The sequence below is a fragment of the Wickerhamomyces ciferrii genome, contig 00040 (genome assembly GCF_000313485.1).
Source record: "Wickerhamomyces ciferrii WGS project CAIF00000000 data, strain NRRL Y-1031 F-60-10, contig 00040, whole genome shotgun sequence".
Lineage (NCBI taxonomy): Eukaryota > Fungi > Ascomycota > Saccharomycetes > Phaffomycetales > Wickerhamomycetaceae > Hansenula > Hansenula ciferrii.
This window is the reverse complement of record NW_011887700.1, coordinates 97,168-113,872: the sequence shown is the minus strand read 5'-3', so window position 1 is coordinate 113,872 and position 16,705 is coordinate 97,168. Positions and strand designations below refer to the sequence as shown.

Genomic DNA, 16,705 nt, shown 5'->3' with positions numbered 1-16,705 from the left:
TATTTATTCATTATTTATTCATGTTTTGGTCTACTATATCAAACCAAAATGCCAATATTATTTATTATAAATACACAAATTATTATACTTTAACTCACAATTCTTCTTCTGCTGCCATTCTTTGTTCTCGAAGTTGTGTAATACGTTTTGCTAGAGATACAAGTCCCATTCTTTCTGCAATCTTATTACATGCAGCTAACCCATGATCTTGTTTAATTTCTTTAGATAAACGGAATGCTTTACCATTCTTACCTTCTTGACATGCAAACCCAAAGAGTTGTAAAACAGCTCTGTCATGACTAATTGCATAATCAGTCAATCTTTGATTATCATCTTCATAAATTTCACCATCATTAGTTAAAGTTTCACCTAATAATTCCCCCATTGTTCTGGATCTCAAGAATAACTCCTCGGCCTTATTCTCTGCATTATCATCATCCGATACTCTAGTAGCATGGATTGGTAATTTAATCTCTAGTTCTGATGGTAATGGTAATGGATATGTTGGATATTGTGTACCTCTAACTAAAATACAATTTAAATTATCACCGTGTAAACCCAATGGCCAGACATTTAAATCACCAACACCACCAGCTTCTTTAATTGTTTCATTAGAGTCCATAATTGGAATCCAAGTTGCTTGTAACGGAGTACGCCACTTTGCCAATAATAAAACAACACCATCATTTCCTGTTATAACTGGATCACCATAAGAATTGAAAAATATACCTTTTAATAAATCAGAATCATTTTGTAAATCCAAAGGTAATGTTAAATCTCTTTGTAAATATTGACCATCAAGATTTTGTAAGTTATAAATTAATTGATTATTATTTGCAAGTGAAATTGTGAACATATAATTTGTATTAACTGCAGATGCTAAGATTGGTGCAGATTTTTGTAATCCAACTGATAATCCAAATAAGGAATAACTTCTAATGTATCCGAATGATGTACAAACTATAATTATAGATTCACTTAATGATACAGATGTTATAATTTCACCTTTACTAGTTGGAATTAATTTTTCCCATGAATCATTAGCATTTTCATGTGGTCTGAATAAGATTCTTGATGAATTCGAATCTGACCCAGAGTTACCTAATAAAATCCCATCTGGATGTAAAGAAGCTAAATCATAACCGTATAAATCATCAAAATGATATTCTCTATGAATTGAAGCATCGAAAAACGAAACTGTTATTGATGAATGTGAATCTTGTTTGACTGTCGACACATAACCAATCGAATTGATTGTTAAATATCTTCTATCTGAAATATATGGTGTACAACCTTGTGAATATGGTTTAATTCTATACTTTTTAGCACCAATAAATGATGAGGGTTTTGATCTTTTTCTTTGTGGTTCCACACTTTGACGATCTTCGTAATCTGGTTTTCTAGCCGTTGGAATAATATAACCATTCCCATCATCATCAACAACAAATCCATCATCATCGATGAATCCATCATCATCAAAGTCTCTTCCTTGAATGCCATTTCTATCATCATTTTCTTCTTCGTTGTCAGTTAATGCTGTTTGAGAGTTGATATCATCTGCACCCTCTTCTTCATTTTCACTTTCGTTATCTGATAAATCCAATTCAGCTTCTATGTCTGCTATTGCTGAAGATGGTGGTCTTAATGTCTTTTTAGTATTCTGAGTAGATTTTACCTTAATAACACTTTGGAAAATAAAAATGTCACCATTGTCTGAACCAACTGCTAAATTATATGAGTTATCACTTTCATTTTTACCCCATGATAAGTTGTTGATTTTGTTTTCTAATTTTTCCTCTAAAACAGGTTCTCTTGTTTCGGCATCCCATATAATTAAATGATTACCAATATCACCAGATGCTAAGAATTCACCACCTGGGGACCATTTCAAATCTGAAAGATTTTTGGTATGAGATCTTGGAAATGAATAAGATTCTTTGAAATCACTGGATCTTGAAAAGACTTTGATTTCTTTTGTACTTGATGGAACTGCAAAATGATCACCGTCTGGGTTCCATTCCAGTCTTGCTGTAATGATATTATCTTCAGCTTCTTCTTCTTCGTCATCGTCGTCATTATCTTGATATATCAATTTGGGTATTTCTTCTTTAATTGTGGCAATAAACTTTGGCTCTTCTGAAGTTAATGAATAAATCTGAATTTCACCATTTGATAATGATAATGCAATTGCATCTATATTTGGATTATAAGAAACATCATGAACTTGATCTGGTGTTTTCAATTTGATAACACGTGAACTATTGGATAAGTCAGCTATTTGAACTTCAACATCATCACCTGCAGCTGCAATCATAGAACCTTTATGTGTAAAGACAATACCTCTAACAGGTAAAGAGCTTCTAATCACTTTACCAACTGTCTTATTTTCATCAAGGGAATAAGTTTCAACTTCACCAATCTTTGAAGAGACAGCAGCTTTGTCATTTCCACACACTTGTAAATCTGTGATCTCATCCAAAATATCCCAAGTACTTGGTTCTGATTCATCATCTCCAACTTTATAGTTTCTGATTAAACCATTTGAGCCTGCAACAATAAGATTCTTCCCGTTAGCTGTATAAGCAACATATGTGATCCCTCCTGAAGAGTAAACATTTCTCACTTCTGGATCCACCATCTTTACCTGGATATCTTAGCTCTTTACTATGAGTATTAAAGATCAAATGTCAAAACAACGCGTCAGTGAACTTTTAATTTATTCGCTTTTGGCGCGTATGATATTTCTTGGTTCTGGCCACTATTATTTTCAGTTCAAAGAATCTCGAAACTTTACAAAAGTAATATTTGTCACTTTGAAAGTACAAAGAACCATTACTTCCAAGTGTTTGAAAGCTTTTTTTGAATTTGTGAAATATGGCTACTTTTGAAGAGGAGCTTGGAATTGAGGATGAGCAGTTTCCATTTCCAAAAAGAATTACCAGAGAAACATTCCAAAACGATTTACAGATTGATCCTTCCAATCCAGCACAATCAATACTAAGAATCAATGATGTCAAGTTTAATGTGGATCAATTCTTGTATGAGCATTATAGATTTACTTCATTAGAAGACTTACAGTCGGAACTGAACTCTTTGCTGAAAGATCTTGATCAAGAGCTATTCAATTTAGTTAATAACGATTATTTTGATTTTATAAATCTTGGAAAATCATTAGAAGGTGGTGAAAATTTAGTGGATAAATTAAGAGTAGATGTGACCAAATATCAGAAGAAATTGGCTGATGAGAACAATAGACTTGATGAATCAAAATCTTACGTTGAATCTTCTGTGGATAACTTGAAAAAATTACAAGAATTGAAGGTGAGTATATAACCCAATATTGAATAGGGACTTCAAGAATTTCTGAAATTAACATTCGATAGAAACATGCTAAACACATGCTGCTTTTAGAGGACTTCATTAATAAATTTGAACTTTTGCTAAACGAAAACAAGGACTTGTACGTATACCAAGTTAACAATTTCCAAGACGCTTTTTACTAACAACAATTAACCAGTATTCAAATTGAAGTTTTGAAACAGTTAACATCATTATATCTCACAATTCACCAATTATTCACTTCACTCCCCAGCTATCAGTTTGTTGCTAACAAATCAGAAAAAGTTAATGTCCTGAGATATGAGTTCAAAGGTGTTTTAGATGAATTCTTAAGAAACATACGGCCTGAGACAAGCTCCTACAAGGATGTTGCTGAGATCTTGGGTATATACTCTATTATAGGAGATGAAGCTGATGCTGTAAAAGTTCTCAGAGAAAATAGTACTAAGACATAAGTACGGAAGATCTAGATCATGATAAAATGTCAAGAGGTACATTCATTTTCTGTATATTTCCCAATGAAAAAATTAGATTGGACCCCATTTATGTTCGTTTGAGCAAATCACGTAATGTGTGTACCTTTAAAACTAAATATTATATCGTCAACCGACATTGAAAACTTCCCTGAAGCATCGTAGAACTCAATTAACTCCATCAACTTCATCAACTTCATCACCATTTTTGGTTCCCGGCACATTTCTACTCGCGGGTAACCGCATCAATGTGCTGACATAAGCGATGATATTTTATTTCAAAAAAAATTTATAGTGTATAAGCTCAGAAGTGCATGAAATATAAATTAGTGATTTACTTGATTTAAAGAACTAAAGACTTTCATAATCAAACAATCATGGCTGGTGATCCATTCTTATCCGATCCAAAGTCGAGAAAAAAGAGAACAAGAAACAATAGAAATACATCTACTACAACTAAATCTAATAAGAAATCAAAACCTACAGCTGAAGAACTTGCTGATGAAGAAATCTCTGGTATAAGTGATAGTGATGATGAACAAGGAAATGTTTCATATGACGACGCTAAGGAAAATCCAGAAGATGATAGTGAAGATGTGGATAGTGAAGAAGAATTTGGTCAAGAAAGTGCAGCAGATAAACGTCGTCGTTTAGCTAAACAATATCTTGATAACTTAAAACAGGAAACTGAAGATTATGAATTTGATGCGCAAGATTTAGATAATGATATTATTGCTAAAAGATTGAGAGAAGATGTTGCTGAAACCAAAGGTCATGTCTACAGATTCATCGCCGATAATTTGTTACTTTCTGATATCAAACCAACAATAACAAGAGTGGGATCAAAAGCTTTAACTGGTCTTTCAGTACGATTCCCAAACGCATACACAGTTTCTAAAGATATGGAGCTAATTAAATGGGATATCAAAGATTTCAAAAGAAAACCACAAAGAGTTAAACATACAAGAGGTGGTAAAAGATTTACAGAAATTTCAAATGAACCAAAAAACAATGGACACTGTGATGAAATTTTAACAGTAGCAGCAAGTCCTGATGGGAAGTATGTCGTTACAGGTGGTAGAGATAAAAGATTAATGGTTTGGAGTACAGAATCATTAGCTCCATTAAGAGCTTTAGATACCCGTGATCGTCGTGGTGAAGTTTTAGGTTTAACTTTCCGTAGAGGATCTGATCAATTATATGCTTCATGTGCTGATTTAAAAGTCAGAAGTTATAGTATCAATCAATTTGCTCAACTAGAAATCTTATATGGTCATCAAGATCATGTTGTTGATATTTCAGCATTGGGACAAGAACGTTGTGTTACTGTTGGTTCTAGAGATCGTACAGCAATGTTATGGAAAATTGCAGATGAAACCAGATTAACATTTAGAGGTGGTGAATTTGAAAAAAAGAAGAAAAAGAAGAAGGATGGTGAAGATGATTTAATGGATATAGACGATGAAAAATTTTACTCAGAAGGTAGTATAGATTGTGTTTCTATGATTGATGATTCACATTTTGTTACAGGCTCTGATAATGGTAGTATATCATTGTGGTCATTAGCTAAAAAGAAGCCATTACATATACAGCATTTAGCTCATGGAGTCTTACCAGAGTTTACATCAGAACAAGCATCAGCTGAAAGTGATGCTCAAAAAAGAGATTTACAAATACCTGAAGCACAACCATACTGGATCACATCAATTCATGCAATCCCATATTCTAATGTCTTCATATCGGGTTCATGGAATGGTAAATTGAAAGTATGGAAATTAGATGAAAAATTAAGATCATTTTCTTTATTAGGTGAATTGCCAAATGCCCGTGGGGTTGTTACAAGAATTGATGTTGCAGAATATGGTAATAACAATCAAGAAAGCTTTAGAGTCATTGCAGCATTATCAAAAGAGCATAGATTAGGTCGCTGGATAGATGCCGGATCTGGAGCTCGTAATAGTATATATTCTGTTGTTATTGATCAACAGATTCTTAAAAATTGAAATTAAAATCAAAAAATAAAGCATGGAAGTGAAAACATTCCAAATTAGTGTACAATAAAACATAATAGATTAAAATTTTGCATCTTTTAATGGTTGATTTCCGTAACATAATATTCAATAATGAATTACGCCTAATCATTTAAGGATAAAATTAAGTTGTCCATTAAAAACTAAACATATAAAAAGCACAAGTCATTAAAAAAATCAATAAACACCTGGTAAAAATAAATATAAAAATACTCGACACAAATAACAGTTGACCATCATTAAAATGTAAAGACTCTTAACACAAAAAAATGATATAAATAAATCAATATAATAACTATAATTGGGTGGAAACAATCTTCAGCCAGTAGAACACGAATTAAAAAGCAGTAGAATGAACAGCATCTGAAATATTTGACCCTGAAACAAAAAAGAAGAAATAATATAAGCATTTGATATCCATGTAATATGACACATGATATAACACAAAATAACACTCAGGAGTTCATAAGTGAACAATAAAAAATAATAATATCATCAATTAAAAAAAAGAAAGACACCACAAGAATACTTTGGGAAAAAATTAGCTGTGATTAATTAATAAAAAATTGTTGATTAAAAAAAAAATAGTGGTATTATCTGTAAGAATAGATAAATTAATATCTCTCTTTAATTTCATTAGATTAATGAACCTAAGATCAAACCCATCATACCGACAGTGAAAGCAGCTGGAACAGCTTGTTGAGCACCTAAAGCTTTAGAAGATGAAGATGTACCGTTCAAAGCAGTTGAGCTAGCAGAAACAGCTGAAGTTGATGAATTTGATGAATCTGAAGCAACGGCAATTAAACCATTAGCAGCTGATAATGATGGTTTAGATGATGATGAAGATGATAATGGAGCTGATGAGGATTCTGATGAGGATTCTGATGTTTGAGCAGCTAAAACTGATGATTCTGAGGCAGCAGCAGCGATTGAGGCAGCAACTTCTGCTGATGATTCTGATGCAATAGAGATTGAGGCAGCAGCTTCTGCTGATGAAGATGCAATAGCTCTATCAATAGCAGCTGATGCAGCTGAAGCTGAAGCTGCTGAAACTGAAGCGATTGAAACATTTGCAACAGAAGCTGATGAAACTGAAGCAATTGAAACGTTAGCAACTGAAGCTGATGAAACTGAAGCAATTGAAACGTTAGCAGCTGAAGCTGAAGAGACTGAAGCAGCTGAAGCAGCTGAGACGGATGAAGCTGAGGAAGCTGAGGCTTCGGCTGCATCTGCTGAAGCTTCTGAAGCACTTGAAACAGCTGATTGAGAAGATTGATAAGCTGCTTGGGCTGAAACTGAAGAAGCTTCATAAGCAGCTTCTGATGATGCTGAGGCAGCGGATTGAGCTGAGTAGAATGAAGCTTGAGATTCTGCTGATGCTTCTGAAGCTTGGGAAGCTGCTAAACCTGAAGCTGAAGCTGCTGAAACACTTGATAATGAAGCAGAGTACTCTGAAGCTGCTGATGCTGAAGCTTCTGATGCTGATTGAACAGATGCAGATGAAGCTGAAGCGTTTGAGTCATCTGATGATGAAGATGATGATGATGATGATGATGATGAGACTTCTCTGTTAACTGGAGAAAGAGAGTCTGAAGAACTGCTGACATCAGTAGTTTGGGTGGTCCAGATTGTTGAGGTATAAGTGGTGGTTGGTTCTGGTGATTGAGCTAAAGCAACAGAAGCTAAAGCTAATGGAATGATAGTATTTTTGAATTGCATCTTAATAGTTTAACTTGATAAATTTTGTAAATTGTAATTGTGGTAGTATAGCTTTGTATGTATTCTTGATCAAAAAATTGAATGAATTCTTTGTTGATTTAAACGAATGTGAAGTAGCTTGAATAGAACACTCTGAACTGATATAAATGAATGACTGGAGTGTGTGTTAAAAGTTATGGTTTGAAATTGTTATATAAATTCGAAAATTTGGTAACGAAATATTAAAAATGTGATGAAAGAGAATTCTCAAAGGTTTTTATTAAGAATTCATCAGAGAATGGATGGCTTTCAAAAATGTGTGGAAACAAGGTTGTTTACATTCGGGAACCCAAACGGGAATTCTGTAAACACAAGTGACTGCTAAATGTTGTTATGGTGATGATATTGCATCTGAGATACATCAACGCGCATCAAAAACTCCCAAAACTTCAGCATTCTCGCTCGAAGGGGTAAAGCGCGCAACCCAAACCAGATAGTTCGTTAACACTGGGTTAATGCTGTACTGAACAGTGAAGTCTGATAGTCATTTTTTAAATAATTAGAAAAGTACATATAAGAAGGTGGCACGAAGATATATCTTAATATGTTTTTTAATTATCTTAAACCTTAATTTTGGTTACTTGTTTTTATTTTATAGAAGTCGTCACTGGTCAGATCTCTCAGATTTTTAGTGCGAAATGTTGTTTGAGGTTGGATCTGATCAATACCCTGTAAATCGAAACTGTAGAGTTCTGGTTTCCCTCAAAATACAAATTGATCACCATAACAACTCTTCATATTCTTATGCATGTTGGAAAACTTTTTTCTTTGTAAGTTGTAACTTCCAAGTTCCTGGCTTTCTGGGTACGTATTACGTCGTATCTTTTATACTCATTGTTTTTGATGGTAAATGGTTTATTCCATAATGGTACAGCTACAATTTAACACGAACTGGGAACTGATTAATATTAGCTACTTTTAGGTTCTGGCATCACTACGACTCCTGATTCCACTCCTGTCTCTTTGTTGTGACTAATGCGCTCGTGTGTCAAGAGAAGAAGAGTTTCAAAGTTTGGAATCTTGGGCTACGGAAATCTTCAAGTTTGGAATTTTCACCAAATTCTTGGGTACTTGTTGGAAAAGACGAAGAGACAAGTTACGGCTAGAGAATCATAGCTTTTGGACAGGACACAGGATTCATCGTACATTCGTGGCCTTGATGCCTTGATACTTGAAAATTGATACTCTTGAAAGTTGACTTCTGAATCTTGGCTCTTTGATCAGATTTTCATGAATTATACTCGAAGTTTCAAATCTATGATTAATTGATCTATATATAATTGAGTTATATGTTCTACGTACTACGAAGTATGTAGCTAAACTTTATACAACTCCATATATTGCATGGTAGAATTTGATAAATTTTTTGGAACCTGAATAATGGCAGCTGAATTGAAAGGCTTTTAAATTTTAATCGTTCATTAATTGGTTGTCCAAAATTTAAGACTATATATAACATCACATTTCCTAGTTTTCAGCTTTCAAGGCATTTCAATTGATTATACTTCAATTGCAAATCCATAAACTTATTTGAACAACTTATTATTCGCTTGAATTTTATGTTTGTCGGATGTCGTGACTCGTGACTCGTAAGATCTGATCACGATATTCAATTGTTGATGTAATTGTTGTTGTGTTCAGTAATTACGGTATAACGCATTTTGTAGCTTTCTAGTTTGATTGCGTTGAATGATAACCGTTGGAGATCTTCATGTACGGGCAAAATAAATTCAAAATTGCGTAAGAAGTTAGAACTCGGTTTCATTGAACTTAGATTAAATTTCAAAAACTAATATCTAAGGTTCTTTTACATTCTACTACTCCTTTATTATTGGACTTTTGCTCTTATAGGCTTATACGTGTGTGACCGTATAACTAGAACTATAATCGAAATGGTAACTTATAATTTGTGTTGTTTCTCATGTCATGATTATACCATCTATTCAAAGATTTTTGATCAGGTTTTAGCATCAACAGATCGATACAATTGAAACCATTTTTAGTTTCAAGCCATCATCCTGTGAAGTATATAAGTGATGGAAGCTTCTTAAAGTGGCCAAATGAGTCATAATATCACATTGGTCTTTATTGGTTCAATGATTTGAAGCGTTCTGGGTCTATCTTTTATGGTATGAATGTAACATCAATATTTTTTCGCTCTCTGAGAACTATTAATTTCCATGGTAGCCTGTAAGCTTTAATGGTGTTTCATTGCTATTCACTTAGCACAATTAATCCTTAATAGCTTCACCTCGAAGATGTAACCAAAATTATCAAAGTCAGCATAAATAAATCGACCAATCTAGAATATCTGAAGCTCGGATTGAAACAATATTTTGAGCCTTCTGAGTATTTCACTCTTTTCTTTGTGTACTAATTGTTAGTTATTTTGAACCTTCAACCAGTTTCTGAATGCAATAATGTGAACAATGGCAGAAATTAAAAAATAATCCAAATAACCTTTTATAATAATGATGATAGAGGTTTCAGTGGTGCTTATGTACCATTCTGGTACTCTAAAATACCCCTTTGAGCTTTGCTGACAGTATTTTATAATGTTAAGGATAAGTATAAAGTCGATCATCTGGGTGCTAGAGCAAAATTTGGTCCTCAGTCTGGATGTTTGAATTTTGGAAGCTAAACTAATTTATCCTTTAAGTTCAGCAAATAATTAGCAGTTCCTTCTCTAAGTTAATGTTGATGTAAATGATTCAATGAATATCCAACATTAATTGATATGAAAAATGACGAGGATAAATGTCGCCGAGAGATGAATTCACTTCTCATAAATTGAGTTATGGAAAATGTTCAGTATTAAGCTTACTCCATGTTTGAGGAGAGCAGTGGTATAGTATAACAAAATGGCATTATGTCGACATTATCTCGTGAGTATAATCAACAAACCAACATTAACATTTTATGGAATCTTTGATTAGCTTTATTGTTGTGGAAAGTATCAGTAGTAATGTATCCAATACATCTGATCCCAATGACTGTGCGTGTGTTAAATTGTTGTAACCTCTAATGGTAGGACTCTAGATAGTAATCTTTTAAAATGAAATATATTGCTGTTTAATCAAGTTGATTTATGAGATAATTTTGATTGATAATTTTGATGATCCCAAATTATGACGTAATCATATTATGATTTTCCAAGTTAATTTCAAATACATATATATCGCTTAAACTTTGTATGGGAATATATGTATATTTTTAGATTATAGTAGTCAGAAGAATTTAAGTAACAATATGGTATTAATTAAAAATGATTTTAAGCAGTTTCAAAATTTGAGTTTTTTGTAATTCAAAGAAAAGATTAATGTCATAAATTTTATTTTTAGTTTAATATTGAAGAAATTCAAAAAACCAAAATTTGAAACATTATAAAATAGCTCAAAAGATATCCCAGACTATAATATAGAACAAAAAGAATAATTAAATAGGGTTTAAATAATATATTGTCATACAAATACTGTGATCTATTGTTATTCCAAGATTGTAAAATTATTATATAATCAAAATCGAAATTATTACATAATATTGTGGAGGTTAAATTTGACGCTTAAACGATCTACTCAATATCTCTTTTTTTTAGACCCAAATATACCTTTGAGAACATATGGTTTTCAAAAGTTATAAAAAACAGACAGTCTCTTCAGTCCTGGTCAAAAGACTTAAGAAAGTATCCTTTAATTAGGGTCTGGTTGTCTTGTTTATAAGTGGTTTCGTAGTACCACTTACGTACTTGTCGCCGTTTTGTTAAGGACAATGCGTTACACAATAGCTGTCGTAAAACGGAAAGATAGGAAGCTGCAAAAAAGAAATTATAAGCAACATTGAGCATTTTCATCATCATAGTCAAGAGTCTAGAGCTGTTAATCTCTGAATCTTGAAGCTGATTGTGAATAAAAGAGAAGAAAACGTGCTTAAAATACCATGATGAACAGTTAGTTATTCATGTCTACTTAAAGTTAAATTATACGACGCCCTTAACCTAACTGAAGTGTTAATGAAGTAACTCGCTTTGTAACTTTATTTTAAGGAGACACTAAAAGCAATCAAGATAATTTAGGGTGACAAGTAACCAGATTTACATTCAAAATGCTTCAAAATGTATATTCTAATTGATGGAAGATCGATTGCAACACCATAGGTAAGAAATTTTACCAAGATTTACTATTGTGCTACTTCTGTATAGCAACTGAATTCTTTGGTTTGGGTTCTTGCGTGAACACTAGGCCGTGATAAAACTACAATGTTATAAGTTACAAAAACTGTTTGGTGGATAATATGTAGCGTTACCAATTTTCAGAACCCTTGGTCTCCGCTTTCAATACTTTAACGATCTATTCTTCTCTTTATAGTTTATAGTTTAGCTCTGATGATCTATAAGGTCTAGCTTGATTTAATTGTCGAAAAGCATTTCTACCAGAAGAAAGTTCTTGTTTGATTCTGTTTCTGAATTATAAAAAAATAACAATGTCCAGACATCTATCATCTTTTGTTAAATGATCTCACCTAATGAGGTTATGAATTTGTTTCCCCAGAGTTAACGTTAAATTAAAGTTTCGCAATTCGCATTTCGCAACCTTTAAAATACACAACGTCCTTCATAACAATAACACTTTAAATATTATATATAGCAAGATTTTCAACGGTTCGTATGGGCCCTGGCTATATTCAAATTTAACCAACCAAAGTAAATTTTGTAAATAATAAATTTATCTGTAAGCTTTACCTTTTAGCAACTTCTAAAATTCTAGGATAACTTACGAGTTTCACAGCTGGAAAGAATTTTGGTACGCAAGTACAAATTTAGTTGATCTTTTCTTGTACGATCAGATTGAGACATTGTCAATTATTCATAGCTAGACAGGAAACTTAGTGGAGAGTTTGGAAATCATATTGGATTTGGATGTTCATATTTCCCTATACACACTTGAGAGTTCTTATCTTTCTATCATAGCTGGACTTTTCAGGAAAATGATATTAAACATTAACAAGAACCAAAGAATGCGAATGTAGAGTTGGTGACGAGCAAGAACCAAAAAAACACCACATGTGAATATGATGACTTACTACCTTATAATGAGATCATCTAGATTGATACTTAAGAATTACAACAGAATATAATTATACACTGTTTCATCAAGATTCAAAGCCAGACAATCGCTTATATGAACCACATGAAGTTTCGAAGGTCTAAAATGATAAGCTATACGCTTTTGAATTGAGCTTCATACAACAAAAAATATATCTGAGGCGTTTGATCGTAAAATAATATTGTCCAAACTTTAATCTCCTGATATAAGAAAACTAGTGGCTAAGTTTCAACGTTAATCTAAAATACGTGGATAATAGTGACTCTTAAACTATAATTAATGAACCAGGTGACCAAGTATGTAGGATGTATTAAATATAAACCAAAGGTTTCAACGGTCTCTGACATCACAAAGTTTAAAGTTAGTGACGAAGGGTTTCAATAATGTTAACGACTTGCTCCAAAGCCATCTGAGAAGTTGCAAGACTGTCTCAAATATCACCAAAGATCATGATATCTATGTTTAGAGACTTCCAACCAAAAAGTAACAAGAAAGTTCCCGGAAATCTAATTGTTTTCAGTCACACAGGTATACTGTGGTGGACTAAATAAATAATCCAAAGACGTTAGTATTTAGCTTTAAAGTTTAAAAACGTTACGCTTAAAATTAAAGTTTATACTCCATATGACACTTTTCCGATAGAGGACGAAGTATATTGAAAATGTTCATATACCATGAAAAAAATTTAATAAGATTTCATTGGGATTTGTAAAACTAAACTAATATTTCATGAGAAGTACCATTCACAGGATCATTTAGTCAGTTAAAACATACACACATGCTTTAAACAATTTACATTCTTAAAAGATTAAATAATGATATTTGGTAACCCCTAAAAGTTTTGATTATAACCACTTTCTCCTCACAATCGTCTCAACTATCATCTATAGATCAGATAATTTAGTGTTGACCTAGTCTTGTCACAATAGTCCATGATGCTTGACGGCTATTAGATTTTGGCTTATTATGTTCAATGGCTAAAATTTTAGATTTAAGACAAATTTGAAGCCCGAGTACAAAAAAGGTAACAACATTTCAGTGTTAATCATGACGACCCTCCACATAAATCAGCTAAAGAATCAAAAAAGAATTAACTCCTAACCGAGATTAGCATCAATATACCTTCAAAGTGGTGCGTATATGAACTTTAAGAAAGCAGGTAGTTCAAAAATTCAGATATTGTTAGAAGTTTTTGGAATTCTCAAATATAAACTATTGTTGATATTATGCACTAAAGTCCAGTATACGTACGTCGTAGAAATGATGTTTCTTATCAAAGACGTACTTTGAATATAACCATGTAGGGGTTCGAGATATTATAATAACCAGCGAAGCTAGTGATCGTAATTGTGTTATAAGCTGTTGATTATACATATAGTTATCAATGATTCATATTTAATATCAGTTAGTTCACTAGCTGCCGCTGGCTAATACATTATAGTAATGTACTGCGAGAACCGAATAATTTGAGAGGTTATATATATACGTATATAGAGTACAGATCTTATTAGACAATCAGGTTATATACAAAGAGATCAAATCTCGAACTATATACTAGACAAACTACGTAACATGATATATTCTAAAGCTTGTTTCAAATACTAATATTAATATAATAATAGAGTTACTTTTCACCTCTAACTTTTCCTTTTTCCACTATTTTTTAGACTATCGATTAAATTTCATCTCGAAACTGCTATATTATTATATTATACGTTGATATTGAGTAAAGATTGAGTTCTAATTCCAGCATGAAGTGTAATAAGTATCGATTAATGCTCGGATCTGACTCCTGAAATTTCCATAACAATTTAAAACAGGTGTCAGCTTTCAAGAGCTCAGCGTATCAAAAACAGAAAGGTAAATTAAGCGCTAGTATAGTACATAGAAATCAACCATACAGAATAAGTCTTTCTACGCCATGTCAAATTCATGTTTCTTGCAACTGTAATTTGTTAGCTCATATGCAAAGAAGCTTAAAATATGTTAAAATTTCTTCGATATATCTCCGAATCATGACACCTCACATTAAGTCCGAGAATTTTCAAGATTTGCTCATCGCCAGTGAACTTAATGTACTTATGAGGACAGGAAATCCTGAATATACAAGTATCTTTTCTAAAGTCTGAAGCGCATTTGACGTGTTCAGCTGAGGTCCTTGGACCTTTAGTATATACTATGAAACTGTCTATACTATTAACGTCAAAAAATCTAAAGGACTCACAGGAGGATTCTGTTCATAATTTCAGATCATACGAGGATTATGCTTTAAGATACTTATGACTATTATAACGTAGCAGTGGCTTTTGACTTGTGAGTCGAGGGGTGCATGATAACTACTAACTAGTGGTCATGACTTGTAAAGAATAGTATATATATAGTATATACATGTGAATTTGTGTGATCAATAATATACTAGCCTAAAGTAATTCCTACCGAATTTTTTAAAGCCGTAGACGCATATGATGTACCATGGTCCATTAATATTTGTTATAATGTTCAAACTAAGCCCTAATTATAATTCGATAGGCCTAGAAATTTCGTACCAGAAATCACAGTGTTTCAAAGACCACTGATATAAATTAAGCTAATTCTAAGTTCTTAATGATATATTATATATCAGATTTGACGTACAGCTTACCACGTGTTGCCGTTTTATATTAATGCGAGCTATCGAGCTAATACTATAGTCTAATTATATAGAACATTATTATATTATTGAATATCTTCCATGTATCAGTATTCATGCAGGTATACTTCTATATATATAAGCAGGTATACTTCTATATATGGTCATTTATTCTTATAGTTATTAGTAATTGACCATATTGATGCACTAGAGTCAGCTAGACGTATGCGATTTATGTTCTACGTACTCTAATGCATCGATTTATAGATTAAAGGTGCACACATATTATTGTATACTAGTGAAATTCAAATCCTGTATCCTGATCATTTGAATTATTTTAAATATATGACCCACCTGCGTATCTTTAGTACGTCAGCCATCAACTATGAAGTTATTGTTCAGTACGTCCATATTAGTGATGCATATAATAATAAAACTAATTGGTGGTTTACGGAGACTACATAAATAATAAATAGCTTGCCACAAGCTGCAGTGTCAAATTGTATATCGATAGCTTATAAGTTATTAGTAGCACCATCAACACACTAGTCACTAACCACTACCGTCCATGAATTCTCTCTTCTTACCAATAGACGATCTGAAGAAATGTGTGCCGTCGAGTTATCACTGAAGACAAGCTGATATATTTAATACCATTATGATCAACGAGTCACGACGTTAAGCACCTGATTTTCATGATATAAGATCAAAGTTATTTTTAAGCTGTTATATACGGTCGAATTTTAGATTGTTAAGGATTTGTCATAGTTCAAGCGACCGATGCACATTCAGCTTTTGTTATTTAGCTGAATTAGAAAGTATAGGTATAAGATGATTTCATATATGACATATAAAGCGGTTTGTAACTGAGTCATATTCAATATTATGTTGAGCGACTGTCACATGCAAGTTTTCAATATCTAGTAGATCACATCATAAAATAGTAATTCTAGACGTTCTGATCCATGTAATCGATGATATGCCTTGGGGAATTAAGCTAAATTAGAACCTAAATTAGTATATAGACGTACGTTCATAGTAATATTAGAGACAGCTAATTGCAAGTTACAACATGTGCGATCAACTATAGTCGACGATGCATATAAATCTAGATAATAATTAATTATTAAATTGATCTATATTAATTTATCGCAGCGAGCTTGAAGTACATAATAATATAGATACCATATCGCGACATCGAGAGTCGACGAATCACAAATTGAGAGTGACGGCACTGGCTATTAAATATTTAATGTTGATCAAGCTCATATATAATCGTTATAACTCAAAGCTGGAAACCGTATTGCCAATAATTATAGAAGATGTAGTTCTTCTTTAGATGTCTTTTGCTCCACTCTATTAAGTATTTTT

The 16,705-nt window shown here is 32.5% G+C and overlaps 4 protein-coding genes across 4 annotated transcripts; 2 read left to right on the top strand and 2 right to left on the bottom strand.

Moving 5' to 3' along the window:
• Positions 1 to 94: 94 nt before the first annotated feature.
• CTF4 (chromatin-binding protein CTF4) lies at positions 95 to 2,638 on the bottom strand (the record flags this gene model as incomplete). The annotated part of the gene is made up of 1 exon (XM_011277532.1): positions 95 to 2,638. One exon carries the CDS (start codon positions 2,636 to 2,638, stop codon positions 95 to 97), a length of 2,544 nt encoding a protein of 847 aa, XP_011275834.1.
• A 236-nt stretch (positions 2,639 to 2,874) lies between these two features.
• BN7_1836 (uncharacterized protein) lies at positions 2,875 to 3,794 on the top strand (the record flags this gene model as incomplete). The annotated part of the gene is made up of 2 exons (XM_011277531.1): positions 2,875 to 3,325; positions 3,532 to 3,794. The coding sequence occupies 2 exons, from the start codon at positions 2,875 to 2,877 to the stop codon at positions 3,792 to 3,794; spliced, it is 714 nt and encodes a 237-aa protein (XP_011275833.1).
• A 395-nt stretch (positions 3,795 to 4,189) lies between these two features.
• Positions 4,190 to 5,815, top strand: RRP9 (ribosomal RNA-processing protein RRP9; the record flags this gene model as incomplete). Its single annotated transcript, XM_011277530.1, has 1 exon — positions 4,190 to 5,815. The coding sequence occupies one exon, from the start codon at positions 4,190 to 4,192 to the stop codon at positions 5,813 to 5,815; it is 1,626 nt and encodes a 541-aa protein (XP_011275832.1).
• A 663-nt stretch (positions 5,816 to 6,478) lies between these two features.
• On the bottom strand, positions 6,479 to 7,564 carry BN7_1834 (uncharacterized protein; the record flags this gene model as incomplete). The annotated part of the gene is made up of 1 exon (XM_011277529.1): positions 6,479 to 7,564. One exon carries the CDS (start codon positions 7,562 to 7,564, stop codon positions 6,479 to 6,481), a length of 1,086 nt encoding a protein of 361 aa, XP_011275831.1.
• Positions 7,565 to 16,705: the final 9,141 nt, after the last annotated feature.